Here is a 24,724-nt window from a genome sequence, read left to right on the forward strand (position 1 = left end):
GGTGGCTCGGCGTTAAGTGACCCCATGCCGAGCTACTGGGCCATGATGCGTTGTTGGGCCGCCTGGGGCGCGCGCCGGATGGTGCCAATAGCTCGGCGCGTTGTCCCGCCGCGCCGAGGTTGGGCCCGTGGCGTTGGCTGACACGACGCCGACGTGTCGGACCCCACGCGCCACCGTGTCGCCGTCGACCGGGGTCGTCCGTGACGTGGCAAGACCTCGGCGTCGTGTCAGTCGACGCCGACCTTCATACCTCAGCGTCATGTTCTAAGACGCCTAAAAATGATCTATTTTCAGAAAATATTTTGGCGTAGGTCTTTTTGTAAAAAATATTTTCAAAAGGGACCAAAATACAAAAATTTCACCCCGTTTCCCAGACTCTCAGTTACTACTACCACTGTGCTTCGGAACCATAGCAAAGCACGTCTACGTGCCCTTTTCGTTATGCGAAATGGACGCCATCTCCATTTTTCCTGTTCGTTTGGCCGTGGCGTGTCGTAAACGATCATAAATTTTCAGCCGGAACAGTATTTTTCTCTCACACAAACTAGCCAGCAGTACTTCTTTACGAATCAGTAACGATACGAACCAGCCAACCGAACAGGCTGTGTGTGCGCTTGTACTCCAGCCAGTGTCTCTCTGGGAGACTAGGACTGGGAGTTGCGCGTGCAATTGTGTCAGGCCCAACCGAGCCGAGCACAGTCCCCGGTCTTCGCCATGATAATAGAGGCGGCCAAAATGTTAGTTTTAGAAATAAAAAGCAAACCGTGTTAGATTTAAAAATAGTTTTAAAAAATATTAAAATTAAAAAAATATTCTACCTGACTGCCTGCCCGTCCGGGAGACGCGCACAGCAGCGGAGGCGCGCCTCGCCCTCACGTGGGCTCCACGAGTCAACCCGGGAACCGCGTGCCACGTCACCGAAACGCTCGCGCGCCGAGATGACCCAACCGCCCCCGCCGCCCACTTCCACCACTCCTCCACTCCACTCCGGCACTCCCCACCACCACCACCTCCTCCTCCTCCGCCTCTGCTTCGCGATACGGCGGCGGCGCTATCCATGCACCGTCCGCCCGTGGCCGCTGCTGTCATGTCGCCGTAACTCCCACCGATTCCTGCTGCTGCTAGCGGTCCCATCCCGGCCGCGGAGTTCTTGCCGGCCGCCTCTTCTCTGCTCTGGATTACGAGCACTGCAACTGCTAGCATTCAAAAGCTCCTTCGCTTTCCGGATCCGTCCCTGTCTTCCACCGTTTCCCTCCCTCTGCGTCTTAATTGCGGTCGCCGTCCAGCCGTCGATCCCCCCTCTTCCTTTTCTCGTTTGCTTCTTGCGATCTCCGTCACTCGCATGTGAAACCTCTCCTCTTCCGTTCCGCCTCCCTGTTTCTGTCACAAGGATCGGGTGGGAGTGGGACGGAACCTCGAAACCGCGTTTCGTGTACAGCCTTCCTTCGCACCACCTTCCCATCCATCTTCCCTCCGCTTCTCTTTCAAGAAGCCCGCCCTCTTCTCAATCGGTTCTCTTTCCATCTCGCTTCTCGGCCAAAAATCAAAAGCTTTCCTTTTTCGACCTCGGAGCTTCCTTGTTTGGGTTGCGGCGGGACACAGGCCATTGCATCCAGCAGGCACCGGCGGCTGCGTTACCTGCCCTGCTCGGCTGCTCCGATTGATTGGCTTCTGCGAGTTGGGAGTCGAGATCTCGCCAGGCTCCGATCGGCCGGCGGCGTGGGAGACCCGATGGCAAATCTGCCGGCGCTGCGCCCGTGGCTCTGCTTGCTGGCGGCAATGGCGGCCGCGTCGGCGCCGTGGCCGCCGGCGGATGCGCTGGGGATGAACTGGGGCACGCAGGCCACGCACCCGCTGCCGCCCAAGATCGTGGCGCTGCTCCTCAGGGACAACGGCATCAAGAAGGTGAAGCTGTTCGACGCCGACCAGGAAACGCTCAGCGCGCTCGCCGGCACCGGCATCGAGGTCATGGTCGCCATCCCCAACGTCATGCTCGACACCATGACGGACTACGACACTGCCAAGGAGTGGGTGCGCCGCAACGTGTCCCGCTACAACTTTGACGGCGGCGTCACAATCAAGTGAGATAGATGCTGAGCTCTCTTCTCCTTCTGCTGCTGCTCATTCATGCTTGTTCTGTTCTGGTGGCTCATGCCCGTCGTTCTTGATGAACCGTCCGGTGCAGGTACGTGGCCGTGGGCAATGAGCCGTTCCTTGCGGCCTACAACGGCACGTTCGACAAGGTGACGTTCCCGGCGCTGCAGAACATCCAGAACGCGCTGAACGAGGCCGGGCTCGGCGACAGCATCAAGGCCACGGTCCCGCTGAACGCCGACGTGTACATGTCCCCGAAGGACAACCCGGTGCCGTCGGCGGGGCGGTGGCGCGCCGACATCACGGACCTGATGACGCAGATGGTGCAGTTCCTGAGCAACAACAGCGCGCCCTTCACGGTGAACATCTACCCGTTCATCAGCCTGTTCCTTAACGACGACTTCCCGGTGAACTTCGCCTTCTTCGACGGCGACGCGACGCCGCTGGTGGACCCGGGCAACGGCGTGTCCTACACCAACGTGTTCGACGCCAACTTCGACACCCTGGTGGCGGCGCTCAAGTCGATCGGGCACGGCGACATGCCCATCGTGGTGGGCGAGGTCGGCTGGCCCACCGACGGCGACAAGCACGCCACGAGCGCGTACGCGCAGCGGTTCTACAACGGCCTGCTCAAGCGGCTGGCGGCGAACGCCGGCACCCCGGCGCGGCCGAACCAGTACATCGAGGTGTACCTGTTCGGGCTCCTGGACGAGGACATCAAGAGCGTGGCGCCGGGCAACTTCGAGCGGCACTGGGGCATCCTCCGGTACGACGGGCAGCCCAAGTACCCGATGGACCTGAGCGGGCAGGGGCAGAACACGATGCTGGTGCCCGCGCGCGGCGTGGAGTACCTGCCCCGGACGTGGTGCGTCGTCAACACCAACGCCGGCAGCGACGCCATGGAGAAGCTCGCGGATAACATCAACTACGCGTGCACGTTCGCCGACTGCACCGCGCTGGGGTACGGGTCCACGTGCGGCGGCATGGACAGCAACGGCAACGCGTCCTACGCCTTCAACGCCTTCTTCCAGGTGCAGAACCAGAAGGACGAGGCGTGCGGATTCCAGGGCCTCGCCGTGCCCACGCAGACGGACCCGTCCACCACCACCTGCAACTTCACCATACAGATCTCCACCACCTCGGCGGGCCACCGGCGTCCGCTGGGAGTCGCCGTGTTCGTCCTGGCCCAGCTGCTCCTGCGCCTGCTCCTGCTGCATTGATTGATTAGGGATAGGCTGGCCGGTTTTTACTGCTCACTCTGTCACTCATGTTTGGTTGGCATTGGATAGGACTGGTGCACTACTGCACTTGACTTGAGGTGGCTGGCTACATTCCATTAGTTTGTTTGGCTTTTTTTTCTTTGGGTGAGAAATAATTGGAGTGGTAGAAAGTGTTGTACTGGAGATATACATGTATACTTCAGGAGGATTATAGAGACTGAGATTCAGAGTACACCGTATTCAACAACAGCAGATGACTGGCGACTGCAGCTCGTTCAGTTCAGTGCGTGCCATATACTGTATGCCCATATGTCCCCATCATCATGGTTCATGGGCAACATTATGCAACTAATTTTGCAACAATTTTTCCATGAGAATAAAGTCATCAATTATAAGTGATATAAGGCAAGATATCACAGATAACAAATTATCGGCTATTCAAAATGCCTATCATTTAAGTGAGGGCTGGCAGGAGATAGCTGCAGCACCTGGACAAATCTGAGGTCAACGGTTGGAGCTCAAGAAAATATAAGTGAAGACAATGCTTCCCCTGTCCCACTTTCTGTACAAGTAGCAAAATTTGCTTAGATAGTCAGATTAATACTGCCATGTTGCATTCAGTGTGCAGCTTTAACTAGATGCAATGGCCATGCAGAAGAGAAAAAAAATCAGAATTGAGGACTAACCAACTACTTGGGGGCTGTTCGGCTGGCTGGCTGGCCAGCCCCCTCACGAATCACTGTTCACGTGAACAGTGATTTCAGCCAGAACGATATTTCCCTCTCGCAACAATCAGTTGGAACAGTATTTTGGCTTATTTTTCGGTCCTGCCGAACTAGGATTTGAGGCCGGTGAAGGGAAGCTAGTACAATAAAAAATCCTAGGTCGTTGGTAGATGCTTGAGAAAAAAATCAGAGAGGGAGAACTAACCAACTACTTCGCCAGCGGCTGCGCTCCACTGCTTCAGGTGCACACAAAGTAAAAAGATGAAATTAAAAACAAGCAGACTCCTAAAACACTAAAGCCTATCTGTAGTGCCGTGTAAAACACAAACAATTTATATATGGTCGATGACCTGAAACATGGAAGCACTATTTAAAATTACCTCATAGCAGTTATAGCTTGACACTAGTTGTCTTCTAGGATCAGTGCCAAGAACATTGAGTTGTAACAATTCAAGTTTCTATAATCCACAGATACAACTCATACATTATTTGCTTACATGACCAAAAAACCAGCTGTTAGGATATAGGTTTGAAATTTAATTTTTTCCTCAAAAAAATTTGAGACCTCCATATGTGTTCCAATAATTTTAAGAGATGTAATATTCTTCTTCAGTAACATCACAAATACAAAATATGTCTTCTGATCTATGTATCAGTGGAATATACTCGTGAGCTGGGTCGAGCCAAGGTGCACGAGCCAGGCTTAAGTGGGCCAAGCTCAAAAGATGTCATTCAGAGAAAGCAATGATCCCTTGTTAAACAAAAGTGGAAAACTGAATTGACTACACATGTAAGAAAATACAAAATATGTTGTCCTTTAGAAAGAAAGGAGAGAAAAAATAGATTTATGACCAAAGCTTTCTTCTCTGTATTAAGATGTAGGAAGTAACTTAGTATATCATAGTATATGACTGATGAACAACTAAAACAATTAATGAATAGACTTGAGGTGTATCAAATTATAGTTTAGCATATTGCAACGAACAAACCCTGTAAAGGTAGATGTACTTTCAGATAGAAGAGTGGTGTGCCTACCGCATTGAGCAGTCTGAGAACTGATTGTTTAATCTTTCTGTACAAAGCCATATCTTCTTTTTTTGAGTTTCAGTACTCCTATGGATGGTTGTTGAGGTCCTGCAACAAAGCATATATATGTGGATTCAGTTTATATGTCCAAAAAAGGAAAGCAAAACTGTTTTTTTTATGATTACAGACTGCACAGATAAGATACAGCTCAACATTTTGAAGCAACGTTGTTGTGAATTATTTGGTTGATACAAGAAAAGATAGATGAGAAAATCAAATAGATAATAGAAAGACATATAGCGTCTGATAAATCTCTAAGGAAAACATCTGAGGTTTTGTCATGCTTGCCTTACAAAGCATTTGTAAGAAGCATCCTAAAGATCACCAATAAGTTTCCATCACATGCTTATATCACATTTTTATTATTATTAGATGTCCATCCTTATTTTAAGAAAATAAATATGTTGCATAAGCCTGCACAGCATGGCCAGCTATTAGGGAACATTTTACTCATTCATGTGAGGCATAGGTTTATATTATTTCAGTTTAATAGCTATAAGATAAGAATGCAATAATTCAGGCATAGACAGTAAGAGGTAGCAAATTGGCTCAGCAATGGATAATATAGCTAAGCATTGACAATTCTATTATCAGTCCATATGTAATAGAATTATAAATTATTCAGGCTGACATGCATGAAGACCAACTAATACAGTGAAAAAATACAAGGCTTGTAAGACTTTTTCAGGTTTGCAAAGAGGGGGAGGGGGAAACAGTTAAGTCACCAAGATGTCATGGCCTTATTCTTTGGATAGCAACAATGTAACAAAGGCCAATAAAAAATGACAGGATCTTATACTCAGTCAGTAGGAACTACACAGGGGACCAACAAGGAGAGGCAGGCTGGAAACTCATAAAGACGTGGTGGTCCAATTATGAGAGGTTGTTGTAACTGAACACATCACAAGCCCAATGAACAAACACAAAAGATGTATTTACTTTCAAAGGTTTACTACAGGTTCTCGTCACAAATAATTTGATCATAGATGTTCCTCCCAAACCTCGATGGTTTTCTAACTCTGCCTTGTACTCAAACTTTTATCACGTTGTTGCTTGTCAAGGATCACAACCATTACCTATATGGCATTCAAGATGTACAGGTTTGCAGCCACTTTAAACTTACTGAGTTGAATTTTCTAGGAAATTATTAGAAGAAAAAATAAGTTACAAATTAACAGATCATGTGAACAGAAATTAACACAGACATTTGGTTTGAGAAAATCATTTGGATCTGGTTCAGCTTCTGAAATCATCATTGCCAGAAATCATTAGTGTTCATAAATAGATAATAATTAGTCGTAGTAGTAGCATTTAGTATGCAGAAATAGAACACAACAAAGAGCTTCAACTGGCCTGTTGAGAGTTTATAAAAGCCACAACTTGCTAACTAGAAGTGCAAAATATATCCTTCTACTGCTCCTTCATTTTTTTCTTCTGTGGAATTGGAGTAAAGGAAAACGAAGGTACCATGCTTCAACTTTGATCAGAGATCACACATCAAGTTAAAAATAGATACAGCTTTGATCTAACAATGCACTGAACATAGAACTGTAACACTAGAAGAGCATTAGCATGCAAGTTATGTACTGCACGCTATCAATAATTTGAGTATAAATAAATATTCAGGATATGCATCACCAATTCAACTTTTTTCTCAGAAAGCACAAAACTACAGATTGAGAACAGAGTAAACTCAGACTAATTTACACACAAGAATGGATGCATCAATTAGATCTAAACAAATATTTTTATATCTAAACTTTCCTTATTTATCATATTTTACAAAATTTAAAATTAACTAAATATATACTTTTGCTATTATCTCCTAGGAAGTAATAGATGATTTTAGCCTTTTTTTGTGACAGTTGTAGTAAATCTAAAACTTTGAGCAGGACAATCATTGGAGCCAATTGCAGTGTTGTGATGACAAACTAAGTTTATTTGCCGTATAGTACTGTTTTTGTTTCAAGCATTTATTTCCTGTAATAACTTGGGTTCGATTCCTCATTTGTGAGGATGAAGCCGAATGTTTTTTCATCATCTAAAAAAACTATGCAGGGCAGAGACTTAGGGTGTGTTTGGTTTGAAGAATAAGGTGATTCGGCATCTTCTCACTCCTCACTTTTTGTATTTGGTTCGTGGAATTTCTTGATAAGCTAATAATTAGTATACGTATAAGGAATGTGTTGATTCCACCAAAATTCATGGGATGAACTTAGAATGCATCACCTCATGAAGCATGAGGTGACTCCGCAAAACCAAACACACCCTTATAATCCAGTACTAGAAACTAGGAAAATTGGAATGATATGATAATAAGTTGATTTGAGCAAGCTTGACTGAAGAACCGGACAAGACCAGACCAGACCACCGGAGCATACATACATCACTCTGTTTATTTGTAAGTTGGAACTGAAAATGCTCTGAAATGAAGCCCCATCCGCCCACGTATCCAAACCCCTCGCGAACTACTACTACTACTGCAGTCGAAACTGCGTGGCCGACGCTGGAGAGTGGACAGCAAGCAACGAGACGGCAGCAATCCGATCAGCGGACGTTGATGGCGAGCTTCATCCCGGACTCGCACTCCCCTTCGGCGTCGCAGATGAAAAAGAAGTGGCCGGACTTCCCCAGCACCACAGCGACTGGGTTGCCGGAGCTCAGCACCTGAGCGTTATCCGGCGACACGCAGTCGTGGAAGCTCTGCTCGTCCACCGACACCACGTCTTGCCCCGCGTTGTTGGGCCGGAACACTGCGAGGTGCGAGCCAGCCAGGCAAGTTAGTCACCACGCGACGCGCGTCGCGCATCTTGGCGGCGTCGTGCCCTGGCAAGTGCCAACCACAGTTACGGTTACATGTACGTACCGAGCGTGTCGCCGACCTTGAACTTCTTGCCGCTTTTCCAGGCCTCGTAGTCAACGCCGATGTCCCAGCCGGAGTCGTCCCCGACCGTGAACGTCTTCTTGGACGCGGCCGCCGGGAGCAACGCGGCGGTAGCGACGAGGGCCATGGCTGCAGCTGCCAGCAGTGTCTTACGGGAAGCCATTTGACACGGAACTGAAGCGGGTGCCGGGGCCGGTGCGTGCAGCCTTTGGTGTTTGTTGCCCGGCTGACGATCGATGCTGCTTTGCGTGTTTGGCATCAGAGTTGAGCGCACATGTATGTATATATATACACCACCTGATCCTGACCTGATCACCGTTCGTGCCTTCATGGTTTGTGAGACCAGTAGACCACCGGTGGCGTTGGCTGCTTGGCAACAGGACGATTGTGTCCAGCGGTGTATCCGATGCGACTTGCACGGCACACGACGACGACGTCTCTTTGGCAGGGCGCATGGGTTCGCTTGTTGGACGCAGAGTTGATCCATTCAACTGTGACAAGTTGGCGAGCCGCATGGCAGTTAAGGAGCGCCGGCGGATAGAGCACTAGGCTAAGGCCTTGTTTAGATTATAAGTTTTTTCACTCTCTTTTCGTCACATCAAATTTTGGACATATATATGGAGTATTAAATGTAGATAAAAAATAACTAATTACACAGTTTGATTGTAAATTACGAGACGAATCTTTTGAGCCTAGTTAGGCCATGATTGAACAATAATTGTCAAATACAAACGAAAATGCTACAGTGCCAAATACTGATTCATAACCTCAATCTAAACCAGGCCTAAAGCCTAAAAAAGGAATCTGACTACTCAGCACTTTTGTGTGTCAGGGCATCCTGACACCCGAGTATTGGATGCCACCTAAACACACTAGGCTCAGCCCATGTTTAGTTTAAAAAACTTTTCTAAAAAAATGTTACAGTAGCCATCATATCGAATCTTGCAATATATGTATGGAGCATTAAATATAGACGAAAAAAACTAATTGCACAGTTCGGTTGGAAATCGCGAGACGAACGTTTTAAGCATAATTAGTTCATAATTGAACACTAATTGTCAAATAAAAACAAAAATACTACAATAGCCAAATTCTCAAATTTCACCCGACTAAACACACCGTGAGAACAGCCAGCTGCACGCAAAGGAGGGGACTGCCCACGCCCCCGCCGCCATCTGCTTAAATAAGCCGCAGCCAGCTGCATAAATAGTAACTTGTGAGAGGAGTCAAAGAAGCAGCAACCGGCTGCGGCTTATTTTAAGTGCAGCCGAATGCTTTATTCTATGAACCAAATAAAATTTATCAAAAATAATACAAAAATATTAAACAAGAACAAAAAAATATCCAGATCATTTGTCTGGAAGCCAAATTTAAAGATTTCAAAAGGGAACCAAATTAAACATACGGAAAATAAAAAAGGCAAAAAAAATCAGATAACTATTCAAGTAATTTTGACAATTCTTATTTACTAACAATCAATTTACAACACAGAATTTACGGCCAAACAAGAATAGCAAAGTATGGTCCAATGACATGTAATTTGCAACTACTCAACCAATGCAGATTAGACGTAATCAAATCGAAGAAGAGCTACTATACTGAGTGCGTCACATGTTATTTATCCAAGGTGAGTGGCACGTATTGTTTGAATAACAGCTGCAGCAGCAAGATGACCATGAAGATATATGCTCCTCGCCTTGGATTCGAACCATGCGTCTGGTGGAGAGGCAGCAGCCCAGCCACCATGCAGTGATCATCAGCCTGGCCGCGTGAGCCGGACATCTTTGCCGTCCATTTTTTTAGCTCTGTATGGCGAGAGTGTGCCTCCACCTGAACTCGTAGCTTACGGTGAGGACGGAAGCCAAAAGCAGATCCAACAAACCAGAAATCGTGTGATAGATCGGATCAAATCACCCGAGTGAAGTAGGGTACTACAGCGGTAGCGGTACCGGCGTGCTCAAGCTATATATTTCGTGTCCAGGCAGGTGCTTGACGAGAGCTCATGGTTACACGCCTACGAGTTCTTGTAAGTGAGAGACTTGCACCCGGACGTCCAGACGCCGCGTTTGTCTGGACGCTCGTGCCTGCTGCCCGCCCACATACTGCTTGAATCAGTCATAAATGGCTAGTGGGGCTTGAGTTTGACCGTGAGATTATAGGAAGATCAGAGGGCAAGGCATGCAGCTCCGTGAAATTTTTGTATTTTAGCTCTTTTAAAAAATTATTTCTACGAATGAATTTCTCATGAAACTTATTTAAAAAATAGACCAAAGTTCAGCGTTAAATAATAAAACGTCGAGGTTTCCGTATAAGCGTTATGTCAGACTACGCCAAAGCTTGCCACATCAGTGCCTATATGGCGTGTCCACGTCAGACGTTAGCGTGAGGTCATTCAACGCCGACCTTAGTATACATCGGCGTCTGGTCGTTTCACGCCAAGATCAGGACACTTCGAAACGCAAGCCAGGTCACGTATTCAAATGTAACTGTTATGGGCCAGCCGGCCATGAGATACGTACAGGACATCTCTTGATTTCTCATTAGCTTCTTCTATCTGGACGACTTTTTCTTTTTCTTTTTATCACTGGACGACTTTTTCTGGTAGATACCCAAATTTGTTGAGTTGTTCCATGCACAAGCTAAGTAACTTGCTGAAAGAAATATTGCGCATATTTTTAAAATATTTTTAGAAGATTAAAATAAATTAGTTATTTGATTTTTTTAAGCCAATTAGTTATTTGATCTTGAGTAGTTCTCTTGATGAGAACAAGGATACCAATGGAACCTATATTCGGTTCTGACTTTTGAGATACCGTAATAATTAAAGAGTCTGTCTAGCCAACAATTGGTTGTTTTAGCCTCTCTTAATAACCAGATTTTTGTTCATACACTTACACTGTCATATAGCCGTCTTATTACTATACTAGCAAATATGCCCATGTGTTGCAACGTGAGGAAAAAAGCTATCAAACTTTAATCGAAAATTCGGATGGGATAATACATATCTATTTATTATTACCCTTTCTAGAAAACTTAATAGCTATAATTTATTTTATGATCACTATGATATCCGTAATATAAGGGCGTGTTTGGTGTGGCTTTGTGCCAAATGCTATGTGGTCAGAGTCGAAGGACTACAGGCGGAGCCATTTTTTTTGCGCTCCGGCTCTAGACACTGTCAATGAAATACGGCCGGCAGTCTACTGAGGGGTATGCCCATGGTAGTAGATGAATCGGTGGAGGTACGCGTGACGGGAACTAGACGGTGACACAGAACACAAGAGACAGCGATTATGCAGGTTTAGGCCGTGCACACTCCCCACCTAGGGAAGCGTGTGGAGGTTTTGGAGGTCGGAACAGCGTGGCGGGCGCAGTTTCCTAAAAACCCTGGAAGCCGAAGAGTTGGGGTCGAACTGTTAAAAAGGCGCCGCAGCCCCCGCGCACACTCCCCACCATTTCTCTGTCGAATCGTCTTCTTCCTTGCACATTTCGCTTCTGCACCTAGTGGACGAGGACCACCTGGAGGAGGTGTGGGCGGTGACCATCATCGCCAAGACGTGCCTGAGCGCCAAGCCATCGCGTTGCCCCTCGGCACGCTACATGTTGCGCGCTCTGGAGAGCCCGTTGCGCATGGTGCGCCAGGGCTCCTCCTAGTCTAGCTTGGTGGGGCGGCAGCTGTGGAGCTCGTCGTCCCAGAGCTTGAGGCAGTCACCTGGTGCAGAGCCTGGATGCTGTGGCACTGGACCGACAGCTCTCGCACAGGTGTTGTTCATGTTCTCATTCAAGAGAGCTGTGGCGATGGACGTTGCGACGTGGCTGGCGGCGGCGCTTGACGAGGACGCTGTTGTTGTGTAGTGTAGGAGGACTTTCCCCGGTTCTTAGCTTCTTTTATGAGAAGGACAACCTTCTTTTGGCAACGAAGGAGGGAGTGGGAAAAAAATCCTAACCCCAGTTCTTAATCTTTTGGCAGGAAGGGCCTGGCGGTCGGCTGGGGACGGCCGGGCGAGCCTGGCAGCTGGTTGCGGCCACCTGTGGCTGGCTAGGCGAGGCTGCGGCCCCTTGTGGACGGCTGTGTGATCTTCTCACATGGCACCAAGAAAGTTTCCTGCGGATCCAACTTTTTGATATTTTAGAAGTTACTTTTTTAGAAACGGTTGGAGAGACCCTTCTTTGCTGCTCCTAATTACTTTTTTGGCCAATTGAAAAACTCAAGGATTCTATAAACTAAATTTTGGTTATTTAGGAGCTACTAAATCCGTTTTAAATTATAGTTCGTTTGACTTTTTTACCTCAAGTTTGATCAGTCGTCTTATTCAAAAATTTGTGCAAAATATCACTTCTTTTGTTGTGGCTTACTTTATTAACAAAAGTTGTTCAAGAATGACTTAAATTTGACTATGTTTGCATAATTTTTTTTAATAAGACGAGTGGTCAAACTTGAAGTAAAAAAAGTCAAATAAACTATAATTTGGAATGGAGGGAGTACGAATTGATTTTGTTGCATATCTAAATTTTCACAATAACTGAATTTGGCAAGACAGATTCTAAATTTCCATGTACTGACTTATCAAAATATATTGTTATTTTTTCTATTATTAATGAATCTTTTATTTGATAGACACGTACCGCACGTGCATATGTAGTAGGTAAAAAATATGCTTAGTACTCAATAAATTTAGGTATCTACTCAATAAATTTAGGTATCTACCGGAAGGAAGCGTCTAGAGAGAAGCTAATAAGAAATCAAGAGATTAGATCGACTACGCTATGTCACCTGGCCGGTTAAGTAATATTTGAATAATACGTGACCTGTTTTACCAGACTAAGGGATATAAACGGCGCAGATAGCCGAAGTCTCCGCCTGCGCAAAGTAGAAAGTCGCCAGACCGGTGCCAGCAAGGTCGGCGTTGAATGACCTCACGCCGAGGTCTGGCGTGGACACGCCACGTTGGCACTGACGTGGTAGATTTTGGCATAGTCTGACATAACGCCTACATGAATACCTCTGCGTTTTATTGTGTAACGCCGAGCTTTTGGTCTATTTCTTAAAAAAGTTTCACGAAGAATCTATTTGTAGAAATAGTTTTTAGAAAGGGCTAAAATACAAAAATTTCACTGCAGCTCCTGCTGTTGTCGCCGCGCGGTGCTACTGCTGCTGCGCGTGCTAGCCTGGCCCCGCCTGCTGTTGCGGTACGCATGCGCCTGCTGCTGCGCATGCAAGCGGGGCCACCGCGCCCGCTTCGCTTCCCGTGGGCGTGGGACCACTATGCCTAAGGGGACCACCTCCGCCGCGCTCACTTCTCGTGTCTGCTCGTGGAACACTTGCAACATAGAGCATTTACTGCAACATATGCTCGAAAGAGATGAAACATGTACAACATAATCTTGCAACATGTGTCGGACCACTATAACATATGCAATATCTAAATAAAACACTTGTAACATATGTTAAAAACAGCCGAAATATTTGAAACATACAATTACAACATGTGTGTATAGCAAGTGCAACATATGCAGCATCCAGATAAAATACTTGCAACATACGTTTGAAACAGCTGAAACAGACACTTACAACATACGTTTATAGCCAGCGCAACATATACAATACCAGATCTACTTTTGCAACGTCCAGATGAAACATATGCAACATATACATATGAAACGCATGAAACATGCGGTTGCAATATGTGCTCATCTACTTGCTGCCGCCCTAATGAAGGCTCGTTGATGCTCCATGGGGGAGCGCAGCGTGGGGCGCAGACGACGCATGGCGCAAGGCACGGGCGGGGTGCGCGGCACAAGGTGGGTCCGATGCGAGGCGTAAGGCGTAGGGGCGCACGGCGTGCCCGTCTCGGTGGAATCGGCCGCAATGGGCGAATAGGAAAGAGAAGCATTCAGATTTTTTAATAATAATATTGTCGGTGTTTCGAGTAAACACCAACTAGTAAATTTATATTTGTTGCGCGTTAGGTCTGGATGGTATGCTAAAAGACATAAGGTTTATACTGGTTCGGATAGAATATCCCTACGCCCAGTTTGCTGTTGCTCGTGTTATTAGCACTGAAAGGTTCGTAGTAGGGGGTACAAACGGTCTAGAGAGGGACAGGTCTCAAGTCTCTGATGAAAAGGTGGAAAGAGCGCTGAGAGCTTAGATGCTGCTCAGTTGTGTGTTATGTGGTGCGTGGTGTGTAGAATCGATCCGCCCCCTTAGTAGGGTATCCTGCCTTCCCTTTTATAGATCAAGGAAGAGTAGGGGTTATAGATAGGAGGAAGAAGAAAAACCAGAGGCCAAAAAGGTCATTCGAAGGTGTCGGGTCTTCCTTTTTCTCTAAGCCAGCCTCGTTGACATGGCAGACGGTGTCAGGGATAGCACGTTCGCTGATCTTGATAGGGCCATGCTCTGGCTTCGTTCAGCAAGTGGTCACATCCCATCCTGCTTCGATGGGCGGCGTGACGCACCAGGGTGCCGAGCCACGACCCTACGGGGAGCAGATGGGGTAGTGACCATACTTTCATACTGTAGATGATGTGAGTTCACTCCTGGATCATAGTGGTTGTCGTATGCTTATGTCAGGACCCCACGTCCGAGGGTTGATGACGACGCCCACAACACTGTAAGACAAAAGTCAACGCCTACAACATTGTTCGGGCTCTGTCATGCCTAGAAGGGCTTAAAGCGCCCGTCCCGTCATATCCTGACGGTACTTTTCCGTAGGCGTGCAAGGTATGGCCCTTGGTACCGTGGTTGACTTGAGTGTCTTTTCTTATCCGTGCTCGTCATTATGAAGGAGTAGTGTGCGGACGTCGGACAAGACGGAGCTAGCTCCCAGACGTCAGGCGAGGCGGAGCTAGCCCCGGGACGTCGGGCGAGACGGAGCTAGCCCTCAGTCTTCGGGCGAGGTGGAGTCTGCCCCTAGACATTGAGCGAGGAGGAGTCCAACTCTCAGGGGTTGGGTGAGGCGGAGCCAGTCCCCGGTCGTCGGGTGAGGCGGAGTCCAACCCTCGAGGGTTGGGCGAGGAGGAGCCAACCCTCAGCTATCGGGTGGGGTGGAGCCTAACCCTAGACGTTGAGCGATGCGGAGTCTAGTCCTCGGGGGTCGAGCGAGGTGGAGCCTACCCCTAGATGTCGGACGAGGCAGAGTCCAACCCTCGGGGGTCGGGCATGGCAGAGTCAACCCTCAGGGGCCGGGAGAGGCAGAGCCAACCTTCGGTCATTTGGGCAAGAAGTGTAGTTGCATTCTTGTATGTTCAGAAGCATCAACGTTTGATGGTTATTAGCTCCTCCTCTTTGGGTACCCCAGTATTTGGTCTCCGACAGTAGCCCCCGAGCCTCCGGGTGATTCGGATAGAATCACCCAGGGGGTGATTTGACTTGCTAGAGGGAGCGCGCGAGGGCACCCGAGCCCCCAGGTGATTCGGATAGAATGCCCGAGAGGTATTTTGATTCGCTAGAGGGTGCGTGCGAGCGCACCCATCGGGTGTAGCCCCCGAGCCCCCGGGTGATTCGGATAGAATCGCCCGGAGGGTAATTTGGACCCTTCATGGGTATGGCTATGAGATTTGGTATTTTGATAACTGGATAGTTTAAAGGGAACCCTGGTATCTCATTTGTGGGGATTCATCCAGGGTCAGCCCGGTTGAGACTCGATCGTGGATCAAGACTCCCTTGAGGCTCGTGCGCCTGAGTTTTGGCTGCTCATGGGCCCATCCTTCATTGGGATGGCCGTCAAAACCATTGGGCCAGCCCTCGAACTCCTAGGCCCAGGTGGGCTAGAGAAACGCTTTTTGACCCGTATCCCTTTTGTAGGAAAGGAATCCTGGTCTACCTAGGAAGGCAAAACATCCGACGTGACTTTGGTGGGAAATGATAGGGATAGGGGGCGCATATCCTGCGTGGTGATGTGGTGGCGAATCATGGCAGGCATGAAGATCTAGGTGGACAGTTGCCTTCCTTGCATCTATCGCCCCTATAAAATCAAAGGGTTCACCCCTAGGGTTTCATACATTGCCTCCTTGCCTTTGCATCAATAGCCTCCGCCGCCAATTGCCTGAGCCTCCCATATCTGCATCGCAGCCACCATTAAATTCGCATCCATCCACCCCAATCATTTGATGGAGCTGTGGTGTAGATCCGATGTCACCCTCCAGCGTTTGGAGGGCCTCGTCCGTCGTGGCCTTCTTTGCGCGTGGACTATCGTCGAGGAGTGGCGGTTGCTCGGCAATGAGGATGCATTATCGCTGCTCGAAGGCTACGTTGTGTCCTTCACTCACTTTCACGAGCGGGGATTCGCCACCCCGCCCACAAGTTCCTTCGGGGGTTGCTGAATTACTACAACGTGGAGCTACAACACCTTACTCCTAATGGGATCCTGCACATTATGGCGTTCATTGTCCTCTATGAGGGGTTCTTGGGGATTAGTCCCTACTTCGACCTGTGGTGGCATTTCTTCGTCGTCACCCTCCTAAAGAAGCGGGAGAAGAGGCAAGAGTTGAGCGTGCCGATGGGATGCGTCGTTATTTAGCTCCACAACAATCGGGTCAACGAGTACCCACCGATGCGTCTATCAACCTTCAACAAGGGGTGGCACTCGCATTGGTTCCACATCAAGAATGACGCGTCCACCCCCTCGCTAAAGTTCACCGGGCGCCTCATCGAAGAGGTCCTAGAATCATAGAGAAAGTGGGGGGTCTAGAGAGAGACAAGAAGAAAATCCAGGACCATCTCACTGGCGTCCGAATCCTGAAGAAGAGGGGCGTGAAGGGGTCGGGGATCATCGGCGCCTATCACACGCGGAGGGTGGCGCCACTGATCAAGCGCACGCTTCCCCTGCACAGGATGGCGCCCGAGGTGTAGCTCGAGGGGACGATGCTCACCAAGGGAGCACTCTCCCCCTCCGAAGTGGCATAGCGCATCAAGAAGACGATGGAGCCTTCATGGGACGACACCAGTGCCACTCTTGATTTTGTGTATCTGGTGCCAGGGCATCCCCCAATGCGGTCAGAACCGAGGTACATTGACTTTGTAAGTTCTCTTCCCCGTGCCTCCTTTTTAATTGAACTCCTGACCCCTTAATGCTAATATTGGGATAGTGGAACCAGCTGAAGATACTCATCTTTATGGACCGCGTGGCTCCATTGCTAAACGATCCATTCATGGCGATGGCGAATCACACTGCGGCCGAGTGGCAGAAGAAGATGAAGGAGGTCGAGAGGAAAAAGAAGCAGGAGAAACTGTAGGCATGGGAGCGAGGAGAGGAGACAGACAATGATGACGACGACGCCGACAATGATGAGGAGGATATTGAGGTAGTTGTAGACATCAAGTGGGGTGACCTGGGAAGCGAGGACGTGCTGACAGGTACCCACTCATCAATGCAGGTACCCTTCTCGTTCCACGCAAGGGAAGGTGAGACCGTGTGGCTAGAGGAGGCGGGCTAGACTGTTGGCCCGTCCTTGGAACCATTAGGGGTGGGCGGATCTGCCGCCACGTCCAAGGTGCCAGCGGAGGGGAGCGGCCCCGCCACTGTGCCTCAGGAATCAGTGGGGACGGGCGGATCTGCCGCCACTCTCGAGGTGCTGACAAGAGTGGGTGGACCCATCGCTGCACCCAAGAGCCAGCGGGGGCAGGCGGATCCACCGCCGCTCCCGAGGTGCCGAGAGAGGGGAGAGGCTCCGCCACCATGCCCCTAGATATGAAGAAGGCGAGCCCCTCAGCCTAGGAGTAGGGGATGGGCTTAAAACGGTCCCGCCTCAATGAGGTGGAACAGGGAAGTGGGGGTTCATCCCCCAAACGTCTCCATTGCCCAACAACGCCAACGTAAGTTGCCAACTCCTATGTTATCTCTGTTTTTCTCTATTTTTCTCTGTTTTTCATAGTGACTCATGCCTTTTGTTTCTTCTACAGCATCGGGAGATGGGTCAGATGGGGCACTTCTTTAGCGCTGGCCCCCAAGAAAATCGTCGCCCTTCAAGCAAGGCAGGGGCCGCCGCCTGACATCGCTCCCATTTCGGGTGAGAGTGGAGCCGATGTCACGGCCTTGTCGGCCAGTCTGGCGCTGCTCGCAGTGTTGCCCATGTGCACGGCTGGTCGAGCAGTCGGTGCGGCTGAGGGGGCGCCCTTGAAGGTTGCCACGCAATCGGCGACAGAAGTGATTCTGCTGCCGATGTTGGAGCAGGCGGAGCTATCGACCGCACCCGTTGCGTCGACCACGGCGGGCGTGGCGCAGCCGGATGAGGTCCTACCGACGAAGGCAGAGGTGATGGTGGCTACGACAGATGGGTCGCAATCAGAAGCTATGGTGGCGATGCCCGAGGCAGCAGCGCGTCCCGTGCTACAGGTGGCCCTAGAGACGATGCCCGCCGTGGTCAGGACGGAGGGGGTCAAGGCCAAGGGACCCTCATACAACGCGGTGGTTGCTGAGGAGACCGGCAGGGAGTTGTCCCTAGTCCTGACATCGGAGGGCCACCAACCGCTCGCGCGGGGTGAGCCCCTGATTCGGTGGGTGAGTCCGCGGGACCCGTCGTTGGAACCTTTCACCCTCGATGATGACACCGAGGGCATGGAGCGGGAGAGTCTCAACAAGGGGATCATGGCCACGCTGGAAGCTTTGAACCAGGCTAGGGGCGCCCTTCGAGACGTCATCATTCCTATCAGCCAGGTATTCACTTGGTCTTGCCTCTTGATCTCTTCTTTCTTCGTCTATTTTTATGTTCTGACCACCGTCTTTTTTAGTCTCTTATTGCTCGCAGCCGGGAGAAATCTCGGTTCCTTCACGAACACAAGGAGGATTGGGACCGCCTCATCGATAAGGCATGGCTGCATAGGGACGTGACCACCTAGGCATAGGGACGTGACCACCTAGCTCTGACAGAGGGTGGCCAAGTTGACTCCCCTTGCCACGAAGGCGGATAATCTTTGACGGTGGGAGGCCGAGGCCTGCCGGGATGCGGAGGATGACAAGAAGTCTTTTGATGAACTATCGAAGAGGGCATGGTGGGATCAAGAGGAGGCCGCCAGAGTGCAGAAGGAGCAGGACGAGCTGCTCCAGTGGGATGCCAAGACCCACCAGTGGATCATCGACCTCCTGGGTGAGGCCGAGAAGGAGCGGGATCTTAGGCTAGGAGCTAAGGAGAGGTCCACGGCCCTAGAGCAAAAGGTGAAACTAGACGCAGAGGTGATCATCCGGCTACACAAGGAGCGAGACAAGCTGCGCCATACTACGGAGAGGCTTCGCTCGGAGCGTGGCCCACGGGGAGCGTGACCAGGCCATCTGAGAGTGCGACGAGGCACAACAGAGGATTAGCTTCCTTTAGGCCGAGCTAGAGACCGCAAAAGCCCAGAAGCTGGAGGCCGAGGGTGCCGCTGTCGGACTAGCCACGTATCATGCCAAGGCGAGGAGTCTTCTTCAAGCGGAGAGCGACGAGCTCGATGTCCTGAAGGTTGCCCTTGGAGTAGTCTGCGACGGCCTACAGGTGGTGCAGGCGGAGGGGACCTGCTTGCTCATGGCCCATGCCATAGATATCTTGGCGTAGGTGCACCAACTAGAGAAGGAAGCTCTTTGCTTAGGGATCACCCAAGCCTTCGCCATTGCCCGCTCGCATTACGATGACAACATCAACTTGGAGGCAATGAGCCTCGGTTTCACGCCTAGCTATGAACCCTCCAAGCTAGATGAAATAGAAGTGACAGTGACTCATCTTGCGGAGAACCTGGTGAGCAAAATTGAAGATATGGTTCTCCCCCAGAGGGGGTAGTTAGTCGAATGAGTCTGATTGACATTTATCTGTAATCTATGGACAAGTGTCGGCACTTTTTATTTTGAAAACAGATTCACAACTTTGTTTCGTTAAACAAATTCACAATTTCATTTTGTTTGATTGAACTTGCTTTCTTCCCTTTTTGTATTTGAAAAAGGGGCTCATGCAATCCAACCCTTCCATTCGATAAGACCGTAGGGCTTGAGGTGTATAAGAGGAAATCTTCGATTATGCTGGTGAGCAAAGTTACTCTAGTTGTCGGGGCGTGGTTTTTTTGTAGTCTGACCGGGCACGCTCGGTTTATTTGTTCCCACAAACCTTGTCGCTAACCTTAACGTGAGGAAGAGGTCCGAAGCAGTGACTATTTCAAAAAAAGAGGGTATTTATACCTTTGTCAGCCCTCGAGTGAGATCCGACCCCTTGAAGTTGCTGGGGTCGAATGTCATTGGAGACCAAAGAGAGGATAGCAAAACTACTGTTGTATTTGCACGTACCCCTTCCTTAGGATTTTAGCTATCATTCTACGACCGTGCGTTCGGTCTCATTGCAAGCCCATCCTTCCCCGAGCCCCCACACGAGGTAGGGATTTGGCCATGGGTCGGCTCGCTTTTGTGACTGTCGCCCCGTCTATGGTTTTCGCAACTGGAGGGGTTCAGGCGATGTCACTTGCCTCGATGGCTCGAGTGACGCGCTTGATGAGCTCGCTAACGGGGTGTTTGAACGGAATCTAGTCCCGTTGCTTGTGATAGGGTCGACAAAGCCCTCGGATGGTATCCCGTTGCTCCTTAACCCACCTTTCAATAGATTCCCCCTCAATCGGGATTCTACGGGCTTAGCTAAAGGCTGGATCGAACGAGAAGGTTGAGATAACTCTATCCGCCTCTATGTGGGTTGGGCGAAGGTCACTGAGGCTCATCTGCATTTTTCTCCCCTGGCTCTCGTTCGACGTGAGGCAGCCTCGGGCCCTTTGTGGGCCGACCTTGGTCTCTTGATCTAGGATCGAGTGGCTCGAGCCCCCAAGCCCCTTGGGGTCTGATAGGGATCGACTGTGTTTCACATGTCACCCCACCCTCAGTTTTCGCAACCGGAGGGGCTGAGCTAACAACACTTGCCTCGATGGCTCGAGTGTTACGCTCAATGAGCTCGCTAACAAGAATGTTCGAATAGAATCCGGGTCCGTCATCTGCTGACGAGGTCGACAAAACCCTCATGTGGTATTCCACTACTTCTTAACCCACCTTCCGGTAGATGTCCGAGCCGTTCGATAGGCTCGGGTGGCCCGTTAGCCTCTAATCAATGGAGATTCTATGAGTTTGGCTCGGGGTTAGAATCGAATGAGAAAGGTCGAGATGTCCCTATCCGCTTCTGATCGGGGTCGGGCAAGGCCGCTGGGGCTCATCTCGTTTTTTCTCCCATGGCTCTGTTTGACATGAGGCGGCCTCGAGCCCTTCGTTGGCCAGCCTTCGAACCCCAGTCAGTTGCCGCTCATATCGAATGAGGCGACTACCCCTACCTGGCGCGCTAACTATCGGTGTTTCGAGTAAACACCAACTAGTAAATTTGTATTTGTTGCATGTTAGTCCTGGATGGTGTGCTAAAAGACATAAGGTTTATACTGATTCGGGCAAAATGTCCATACCTCCAGTTTGCTGCTGCTCGTGTTATTAGCACTGAAAGGTTCGTAGTAGGGGATACAAATGGTCGAGAGAGGGACAGGTCCCAAGTCTCTGATAGAAAGGTGGAAAGGGCGCTGAGAGCTTGGTTGCTGCTTAGCTATGTGTTATGTGGTGTGTGGTGTGTAGAGTTGATCCATCCCCTTAGTGGGGTGCCCTGCCTTCCCTTTTATAGATTAAGGGAGAGTAGGGGTTACAGATGGGAAGAAGAAGAAAAACCAGAGGCCAAGAAGGTCCTTCGAAGGTGCCAGGTCTTTCTTTTCCTCTAAGCCAGCCCCGCTGACATGGCAGACGGTGCTAGGGATAGCACATTTGCTGATCTTGATAGGGCCATGCTCTGGCTTCATTCGGCAAGTGGTCATGTCCCATCCTGCCCCGGCAGGCGGCACGACGCACTAGGGTGCCGAGCCGCGACCCTACGGGGAGTAGACGGGGTAGTGACCATACGGTCCGTACTGTAGATGATATGAGTTCCCTCCTGGATCATAGTGGTTGTCATATGCTTATGTCAGGACCCACGTCCGAGGGTTGATGGTGGCGCCCACAACACTGTAAGACAAAAGTCGGCGCCTACAACACTGTTCGTCCTCTATCATGCCTGAAAGGGCTTAAAGCACCCGTCCCATCATATCCTGACGGTACTTTCATGCAGGCATGCAGGGTATGGTCCTTGGTACTGCGATTGACTTGAGTCTCCTGTCTTATCCGTGCTCGTCATTATGAAGGAGCAGTGTGTGGACGCCAGATGAGGCGAAGCCAACCCTCGGACATCGGGGGAGGCGGAGCCAGCCCCAGGACGTCAGGCGAGGCGGAGCCAACCCTCAGTCGTCGGGCGAGGCGGAGTCCAACCCTTGAGGGTCGGGCGAGGTGGAGCCAGTCCCCGGTCGTCGGGTGAGGCGGAGTCCAACCCTCGGGGGTTGGGCAAGGCAGAGCCAGCCCCCGGACATTGGGCGAGGTGGAGCCTACCCCCAGACGTTGGGCGAGACGGAGTCCAGCCCTCAGCCGTCGGGCGAGGCGGAGCCAACCTTCGATCGTTTGGGCAAGAAGTGTAGTTGCGTTCTTGTCTGTTCGGAAGCATCAACGTTTGATGGTTATTAACTCCTCTTTGGGTACCCAGTATTTGGTCCTCGACAAATATAAAATGAAGAAGCCATGAGTGGAGTTAGGCCGGTCAGCCTGGTCACAGTAAGACCGAAAACCAAACCCCTAACTGTCGATTTTTTTGGCTCGGTTTCGGTTTTGGATCCTGGGAAATTCGGTGTTCTGTTGAGGAGTCGGTTTCTGACCTGAACAGAACCGAACTACCGCAGATCCGAAGTCAGGTTCGCCACAATCTCCGTCTGACCGTCTCCTCTTCCCCAATGTTTGATGGCCGATGCAGCCCACCAAGGCCCACGACGTACCTATCTAGGCAGGCCCGTGAGGCCTTAGCCCTCTCCCTCTCCCTCTCGCAGTCTCCCATCTCCCGTGACCTGTCTGACTCCCTCTGGCCTCTCTCCCTCTCCCATCCGACTCCCCATCCCAAACCCTAAATCCAGCCGGCGGCGGCGCGACTGCGAGGTGTTCTAGCTAGCATAGAAGCGGCGGCGGGCGAGGCGAGGCGTACAAGCGACTACTACGAGTTGCGGCGGCACGGGCGCGGCACGAGGCGGAGGCGTGCTTGGTGGCTATGCGGCGCGGCTGCTCCACGGCGCGACGGGCGATGGCGGTGGCGGTGGCGCGTCGCGGATGCGAGCAGGCGGCGGCGGTCTGTATGAGTGGAAGGTGGAGCCGGCAGCGCATCTGCTACTCCAGGTGAAGCTCTGCGCGTTGCGGATGCGAGTGACTGCGAGGCACTGGAGGTAGGCTCGGCTTTCTCAGTTTAAACCGAAAAACCGAAGTAAGAAATCGAAACCGAAATGGGCAGTGTTGCATTCTCTAATTAACCGATCGGCTTCTCATTCTTAAAAACCGAACTTTTGGGGAACCAAATAAACCGAATTGAATTATCGGTTTAAACCAAATGCCCAGACTGATAGGCCGGTCAGGTCCGCGGGCCCAGGAAGGAGCGCTTCTAGCTGGCCCGACGCTAGGCAGACAGCATTACCGTTCTTGTAATCCTGTACGCCTACTGCTATCGATCTGTTGATGACGCGAGAACGATGCAAAGCCTACATACGTCTGCGGTATTCATATGGAGACATGAGAGTGAGACGATCTGTGCCGAGTGCCGACGCACACGTACGGTGGTGCACCGTGCACGGCGGCCATCGTCCAACTAAACTAGATGAGCGATGGTTTATTTAAAAAAAAAGGCAAAATCAAACACGAGAGGCTAGTGCTGCCTGCAAACTACTAGCTTAGCTACTGTATCACAATGCTCGTTTCTCCTTGCTGTCTTCTTCAAATCTTGGAGATCTTGTCGGCGACCACGACCGGGTTGTTCTTGGCGATCAGCTCGCGGCCGGCGCGCTTGTAGTCGAAGCCGCAGGCGTGCTTCTCCGCGTACCGGTGCGCGCCGCAGAAGGTCTCCCCGCAGCAGCACCGGAACCCCAGCAGGCCCACCTTCTTGCGGCACGTCGAGCATCGGTTCGCCGCCGGCTTCGGGGGACCCACCGTCTGCGGCTCCGTGGACGATGGCTGGGCCGCGGCTGCATCGGCGCCGCCGTCAGGGGACGACATCGACGACGCGACGGCGGCGGTGGCGCACTCGATCTTGGCCTTCTTCTCCGCCGGAGCCGGCGTCTCGAAAACATCCTGCGTCTTCTTCTTCTCAGCGGTGGTGGTAGTGGTAGACGTCGCCGTGGTGCCGGCGGCGTGCTCGCGGTAGCACTTGGAGCACATGCCGCCGGTCGCGGCGTTGCCGAAGAACCCGCACCCGTTCGCGCACATGGCGGCGGGCGCGTGGCCGCCGCAGTCCTCGACGACATCGATGCTCTTCCGCTTCTGCGCCATGGCTAGCGTACGTGCCGGTCGATCGGCGACGTCTGTCGCTTTTACGCTGTGGCCGGCAACGTTGTGGGCGACGGCGATGGGGGGCGAGATTGCTCGCGTCGAGCTTGGCTTTGTGTCGGGGTTGCTCGATCGGGTTATATGCAGGCGACGGGGGCGTGGCTGGTTGTGAGTTTTCTCCCGTTCGGATCAATAGTCCACTGGTGACACGGAAGCGGATACGGTGTACCGTGTACGATGCATGTAGGATTTGCTGGAACACGTCCCCCTTTCCTAAGGTCACGCGATTGCATGCTATTTTGAGCCAGGAATCCTTGCCCGTTAGATACAATCCTATTTAAGTACATGCTACTA

The 24,724-nt window shown here is 50.7% G+C and overlaps 3 protein-coding genes across 3 annotated transcripts; 1 reads left to right on the forward strand and 2 right to left on the reverse strand.

Annotated features, from left to right (window-relative positions):
• Positions 1–991: 991 nt before the first annotated feature.
• Positions 992–3,546, forward strand: LOC136537870 (glucan endo-1,3-beta-glucosidase 8-like). The gene is made up of 2 exons (XM_066529844.1): positions 992–2,081; positions 2,186–3,546. The coding sequence occupies exons 1-2, from the start codon at positions 1,732–1,734 to the stop codon at positions 3,312–3,314; spliced, it is 1,479 nt and encodes a 492-aa protein (XP_066385941.1). The 5' UTR covers positions 992–1,731; the 3' UTR covers positions 3,315–3,546.
• A 4,126-nt stretch (positions 3,547–7,672) lies between these two features.
• LOC136536062 (basic blue protein-like) lies at positions 7,673–8,136 on the reverse strand. The gene is made up of 2 exons (XM_066528478.1): positions 7,992–8,136; positions 7,673–7,878 (listed from the first exon to the last, which is right to left on the reverse strand). Exons 1-2 carry the CDS (start codon positions 8,134–8,136, stop codon positions 7,673–7,675), a joined length of 351 nt encoding a protein of 116 aa, XP_066384575.1.
• A 15,350-nt stretch (positions 8,137–23,486) lies between these two features.
• Positions 23,487–24,499, reverse strand: LOC136537871 (zinc finger A20 and AN1 domain-containing stress-associated protein 7-like). The gene has a single exon (XM_066529846.1). It carries the CDS (start codon positions 24,371–24,373, stop codon positions 23,822–23,824), a length of 552 nt encoding a protein of 183 aa, XP_066385943.1. The 5' UTR covers positions 24,374–24,499; the 3' UTR covers positions 23,487–23,821.
• Between the last annotated feature and the right edge of the window lie 225 nt (positions 24,500–24,724).

This window comes from Miscanthus floridulus, chromosome 2, assembly GCF_019320115.1.
Source record: "Miscanthus floridulus cultivar M001 chromosome 2, ASM1932011v1, whole genome shotgun sequence".
Taxonomy (NCBI): domain Eukaryota; kingdom Viridiplantae; phylum Streptophyta; class Magnoliopsida; order Poales; family Poaceae; genus Miscanthus; species Miscanthus floridulus.

What these genes read in the sequence shown, in the direction of transcription:
- LOC136537870 (XM_066529844.1), top strand. Translation starts at nt 1,732, where the DNA reads ATGGCAAATCTGCCGGCGCTGCGCCCGTGGCTCTGCTTGCTGGCGGCA. An exon ending in GACGGCGGCGTCACAATCAA is followed by an intron (nt 2,082 to 2,185) that starts GTGAGATAGATG and finishes CGTCCGGTGCAG; the next exon opens with GTACGTGGCCGTGGGCAATG.
- LOC136536062 (XM_066528478.1), bottom strand. Translation starts at nt 8,136, where the DNA reads ATGGCCCTCGTCGCTACCGCCGCGTTGCTCCCGGCGGCCGCGTCCAAG. An exon ending in CAAGGTCGGCGACACGCTCG is followed by an intron (nt 7,879 to 7,991) that starts GTACGTACATGT and finishes CGCACCTCGCAG; the next exon opens with TGTTCCGGCCCAACAACGCG.
- LOC136537871 (XM_066529846.1), bottom strand. Translation starts at nt 24,373, where the DNA reads ATGGCGCAGAAGCGGAAGAGCATCGATGTCGTCGAGGACTGCGGCGGC.